This window comes from Pristiophorus japonicus, chromosome 5 (assembly GCF_044704955.1).
Source record: "Pristiophorus japonicus isolate sPriJap1 chromosome 5, sPriJap1.hap1, whole genome shotgun sequence".
NCBI classification, from domain to species: Eukaryota; Metazoa; Chordata; class Chondrichthyes; family Pristiophoridae; genus Pristiophorus; species Pristiophorus japonicus.
The window spans coordinates 97,612,469-97,618,468 of NC_091981.1; the positions used below are offsets into that span (position 1 = coordinate 97,612,469).

General features: G+C 40.2%; 1 protein-coding gene across 2 annotated transcripts in view; it reads left to right on the top strand.

The window, feature by feature from the left end:
- The window catches only part of LOC139264399 (vacuolar protein sorting-associated protein 4B), a 42,369-nt gene extending 40,240 nt beyond the window's left edge, over nucleotides 1-2,129 (top strand). For both annotated transcript variants that reach the window (XM_070880792.1, XM_070880793.1), the window contains exon 11: nucleotides 1,278-2,129. In XM_070880792.1, coding sequence (XP_070736893.1) covers nucleotides 1,278-1,379 — 102 coding nt within the window. In that variant the 3' untranslated portion in view covers nucleotides 1,380-2,129. The remainder of the gene's footprint in view (nucleotides 1-1,277) is intronic.
- Nucleotides 2,130-6,000: the final 3,871 nt, after the last annotated feature.

Genomic DNA, 6,000 nt, shown 5'->3' on the forward strand with positions numbered 1-6,000 from the left:
GACCTAACCTCAACAGCTTTATGGAGCAAGAGTTTTCAAAATTTCGACCACCCTTTGTGTGAAGAAGTGCTTTCTGAACGGCCAGGCTGTAATTTTAAGATGGTTGTTCTGGGCTCCCCACCGCCCCACCAGAGGAAATAGTTTCTCTCTCTCGACCCGATAAACTCCCTTTAATCATCTTAAATACCTGAATTAGATCATTCCTTAATCTTCTATATTCAGTGGAATACAAGCCTGGTTCATGCAACCTATCTTCATAATTTTACCCTTTTAATGGTGGTATTCTGGTGAATCTGCACTGCACTGCCTTCAAGGCCAATATTTCCTTCCTAAGGTGTGGTGCCCAGAACTTACACCAGATATAGTCTAACCAGAGCTCTGTTCAGTTGTAACATAACTTCCAGCCCTCGAGATAAAGGCCAACATTCCATTAGCCTTTTTATTTATGTTTTGTACCTGTCCACTAGCTTTTAGTGATTTCTGCACTTGGACCCCTAAATCTCTCTGCTAACCCACAGTTCCTTGCTTCTCGCCATTTAGAAAATACTCTGATCTATCTTGGGTCCAAAGTGGATGACCTCACACTTTTCCACTGTGTACTCCATCTGCCACAGTTTTGCCCACTCACTTAATCTATCAATGTCACTTGGTATCTTTCTGCTCCCATCTACACACAATAGGAGCATTTTTGCTTGCTCCTTGATGCTGGGCATACTCTCTGCAGAGAATATAATAGAAATGAAGTTCCTCAGTTCTCATTTGTAGCTTTGATCCAGCAATATTGGCCTAGGAACATAAGAGAAAGCCAGGTGTGAGGGAGAAGCATGTCTCCTCAACAGAAACTAGTAGTGAGGACAATGTCCTTTTATGGTGATAACTTTAAAGGGGTAAAATAAATTTTTTTACCATTTCATATCTGCAAATAGAAATATTTTTTGTGTGGCCCTCAGATGAAGATTGAATATTTATACAAATTTTGAAACTATTGTTTTTTTGACGTATCTGTTCACTCTCTAAAAATACATCGTATTCTGTTGAGTACTTTAAAAATTCAATTCCTATTAATTATGAAAACAAATATTGGAGATATAACAGCTTTACAAAGAACTGGGTCAGTTCTAGCAGTTTAAAGTGCGAGAGAGGCAGGTGAAAGTCTCCTAAAATTGGAATTTTAATATTATTTGGTGTGTGAAGAAAGTCTTCAATCTGCTGGGATTTATGTTCATGCCAGTCTCTCGCTCTGCTTTATCATTTTCCCCTTCGATTTTCTCCAACAGCCTGACATGCTGCAATCGTTAACAAGCATAAAACCGACTGTTAATGACGAGGATCTGAAGAAGTTGAAGAAATTCACAGATGACTTTGGTCAGGAAGGCTAAACCATAAGAACTTAACTTGCACTGCAAAATATTTTTCTTTTCTTGTACATCTTTTTTTCTATTCACTTAAATCAATTGCATACAATAGTGAAAGTTTATTTTTTTCTTCATTTTATTATTGGAAAGACGAGCACTATTGTGTTTGAGGCCATGGGACTTTATATAAAGTTGGATTTAAGACTGCATATATTATCTTAATGTCTACATTTGCCTATTATAAAATAGTTCTCATTACATATATACAAATCTAAAAAATGGAGAAATGCAAAATGCCAGTTTCATCAAGGGTTTAGCATGATATTTAAACAGCATTACAGGAACAATTGAGAATTTTCAAATGAACCAAGTACCCTGTACATACCAATGTGCTGGCCTTATTATGGAATGTAAAATAATCTTGGATATCAGTGGTACATTCTAAATACTTTGTGAATGGGACATTTTAAACTGACTATTTGCACATGAGCTCTAATAACTGTATTGCCCGTTGAATTGGACCTCTCCATCGTACTTTCAGGTACACTCTAAAAATTTCCTACTGATGACGTGTATAAACTATAAACCAGGAGCTTTGTATTGGTGAAATATGGACTACTTTCGCATTTGTTATTTGTATTCAAAGAAAAACGAATGAAGTGAGCAACTTCCATACATGCAGATTTTTTTATAATGGAAACCTGTTTGAGGGTCACGGAATCTTAAATTCTTGTACTTTCTGTTTATTTGTAAATAAAACTTACATCTACCTAATGCTGTCCTGTTTTAAATTCTCATTTCAGAAGACAGAGCATTTTTATTTACTGAACTATTTTTTTCAATTCATTACGAGCATACGAAACATTGTTCTTGTTTGTCCTCACCAGGGATGATATGCACAAGTTGTTCCAGCTAGCAGGTGGGAGGAGAGAAATAGTTTAATTTTGTACAGAATAGTGAATTTACCTGGTTTACTTAATGTTGAGCAGGGATATGTGTCTATGAAATGAGCTGAAGAGTAGGAGTTTTGTCTGTTTCCAAGATGCCTATGATGTTTCTTCAGTGTGGTGGAAGAGTTTTAATGTGGAGAAGTGTTAGTTCAGGAAGTAGGACATTGTGGAATTTGGCAGGTGAGTCATCAAGGTCTTCCCATATTACCAAATGGATCTCCTCAGCAGAGATTGAAAATCTAGTGACGGACTCTCCTTTTGGGTGAGTGGGAGGGAGAGGTTGGCAAGCTGGTGGTTATTTTTCTTCTGCTCAGTGGCCAATGACCCTGAGGTGTTTAGTGAAGCATAGATGTCTGATAATTCCCTGCTGATCTCTGGATTGAAGGTTAACTTTCCCTAATTGATGAGTGATCAATTCTGTATTTGCTTTCACTGGATGTATGCTACTAGTTTCTCCTTTGCTGTGCTCAATATGTATTCCTGTGCCATAGGAGTTTTTCAACTCTTGCTGATAGCTAACAGTTTTGTTCACCTGTAGCTAATATCATAGCTCCTTCATTGCTTTCCAATTAGTGTATTTTATGGCAGTCCTCTGGTTCTGCTTTCCTTCAGTCTGTCTGGGCTTGCAATTCTGTGTTTTAAGAACATAACATAAGAAATAGGAGCAGGAGTAGGCCACATGGCCCCTTGAGCCTGCTCCCCCATTTAATAAGATCTTGGCTGATCGGATCATGGATTCAGTTCCACCTTCCTTGCTCGCTCCACATAACCTTTTATTCCCTTATCACTCAAAAATCTGTCTATCTCTGCCTTAAATATATTCAATGACCCAGCCTCCACAGCTCTCTGGGGCAGAGAATTCCAGAGATTTACAACCCTCAGAAGAAATTCCTCCTTATCTCAGTGTTAAATGGGCAGCCCCTTATTCTGAGACTATATCCCCTAGTTTTAGTTTTCCCTATGTGGAAATATCCTCTCGGCATCCACCTTGTCGAGCCCCCTCATTATCTTATATGTTGCGATAAGATCACCTGTCATTCTTCTGAACTCCAATGAGTATAGGCCCAACCTACTTAACCTATCTTCATAAGTCAACCCCCTCATCTCTGGAATCAACCTAGTGAACATTCTCTGAACAACCTCCAATGCAAGTATATCCTTCCTAAAATACGGAGACCAAAACTGTATGCAGTACTCTAGGTGTGGCCTCACCAATATCCTGTACAGTTGTAGTAGGACTTCACTGCTTTTATACTCTATCCCCTTTACAATAAAGGTCAACATTCCATTTACTTCCTGATTACTTGCTGTACCTGCATACTAACTTTTTGTGCTTCATGCACAAGGACCTCCAGGTCCCTTTGTACTGCAGTACTTTGCAATTTTTCTCCATTTAAATTATAATTTGCTTTTCTATTTTTTCTGCAAAAGTGGATAACCTCACAGTTTCCCATATTATACTCTTATCTGCCAAATTTTTGCCCACTCACTTAGCCTGTCTATATCCCTTTGCAGATTTTTTTGTGTCCTCACAATTTGCTTTCCCACCCATCTTTGTATCATCAGCAAACTTGGCTACATTACACTCGGTCCCTCATCCAAGTCATTAATATAGATTGTAAATAGTTGAGGACCCAGCATCGATCCCTGCAGCACCCCACTAGTTACTGTTTGCCAATTGGCAAATGGACCATTTATCCCGACACTCTCTTCTGTTAGTTAGCCAATCCTCTATATTACCCCCAACCCCATGAACTTTTATCTTGTGCAGTAATCTCTTCTGTGGCACCTTATTGAATGCCTTCTGGAAATCCAAATACAACACATCCACTGGTTCCCTCTTATCCACCCTGCTCATTACATCCTCAAAGAACTCCAGCAAATTTGTCAAACATGATTTCCCTTTCATAAAACCATGCTGACTCTGATTGATTTAAATTATGCTTTTCCAAATATCCTGCTACTGCTTCCTTAATAATGGATTCCAGCATTTTCCCAATGACAATTTTTTGGCAGAGGAGAAGGCAATCATATTGCCCTTAGAGACTGCCTTGGTAATTTCCCCAGTGTATAGCGGTGGGGTGTTGAATTTACTGTTCTTGCATAAGGACATAAGAAATGAGAGCAGGAGTAGGCCTCTCGGGCCTGCTCCGCTATTCAATAAGATCATGGCTGATCTGATCTTGGCCTCAATTCCACTTTCCTGCCTGTTCCCCACAACCCTATAGTTCAAGAATCTGTCTATCTCAGCCTTGAATATATTCAATGACTCAGCTTCCACAGCTCTCTGTAGTAGAGAATTCCAAAGGTTCACGACCCTCAGAGAAGAAATTCCTCCTCATCTCCATCTTAAACGGGCGACCCCTTATTCTGAAACTATGCCCCCTATTTCTAGATTCCCTCACGAGGGGAAACATCCTCTCAGCATTTGCCCTGTCAAGACCCCTCATTATCTTATATGTTTCAATAACATCATCTCTCATTCTTCTAAACGCCAATGAGTACAGGCTCAACCTTTCCTCATAAGGCAACCCCTTCATCTCGGGTATCAACCTAGTGAACCTTCTCTGAACTGCCTCCAATGCAATTATATCCCTTCTTGTGTAAGGAGACCAAAATTGAACGCAGTACTCTCGGTGTGGTCTCACCAATGCCCTGTACAATTGTAGCAAGACTTCCCTACTTTTATACTTCATCGCCCTTGCAATAAAAGTCAACATTCCGTTTGCATTCCTAATTACTTACAGTACCTCCATGCTAACTTTAAGATACAGTGGCGGAACTCTGCTTACAGGCAGGATTCAGGAGTGTGGGGTTTACGTGCCAATGTTGGGGGTGAGGTTGGCAGATAGGTGAGGGTGATATGTAGGGTGCTTGCTGCATGGTATTGGTACGGTAGCCTTGTGGCTTTGGTACTGGACTTGAAACCCAGAGTTCGAGATAAAATCCCAGGTTGTGAAATTGAATTCAATAAATTTGGTAATTTGTGGACTGGCCTGACACTGGGAAAAATAACCATGAAAAGCTGTTAGACTGTTAAAAACTCAACTGATTCATGTTCTTCAGGGAAGGGAACTAGCCAACTAGTGTTTCCCCCTAAGGTGTGCAGCTGTGCACCAATTGTGAGGTCCTGCGTAGGCTGCACCCCAGCTGCTGCTGTTGTGCATGTGGCCGCACAACAAGTTTAAAGGGACACACACCAACAAAACAATTGGAGGGAACATTGCTGCCAACCCTACCTGGTTGATTCTTAATGATGTAAGAACAATTGGGGATGGGCAATAATTACTGTCTTGCCAGTGCCACTCATATCCCAAGACCCTTTTTTTTTCATAATGGTCATGAGCATTGTTTAATAGCTTTTTGCTTGGGGATAGGTGTGCTTGCTTCTAAAATAGATAATTGTGGAATATGGTTTGTGTAAATTTGAAAAGAAAGTTAATTTCTTCTCTCTCGGGTGCACGCTTACTATATGCCAACCAAGCCGAGCTGTTCTGACTGGCCAGCCCTTGTCTTCTGGATGCATACCTGAGGATAGAGATTACAGTTTAAATCTGCTCTCTCAATCATGCCAGTCAAGTGGGTCATCGGTGAGAAAAGTGCTGCTGCAAGGAATATGGGGTAAGCTCATGTTTCAGGCTTGTATGTTGAGGACGGTGATCAGCTTTCCCACTGTTGGATTCTTTGTGGATGGA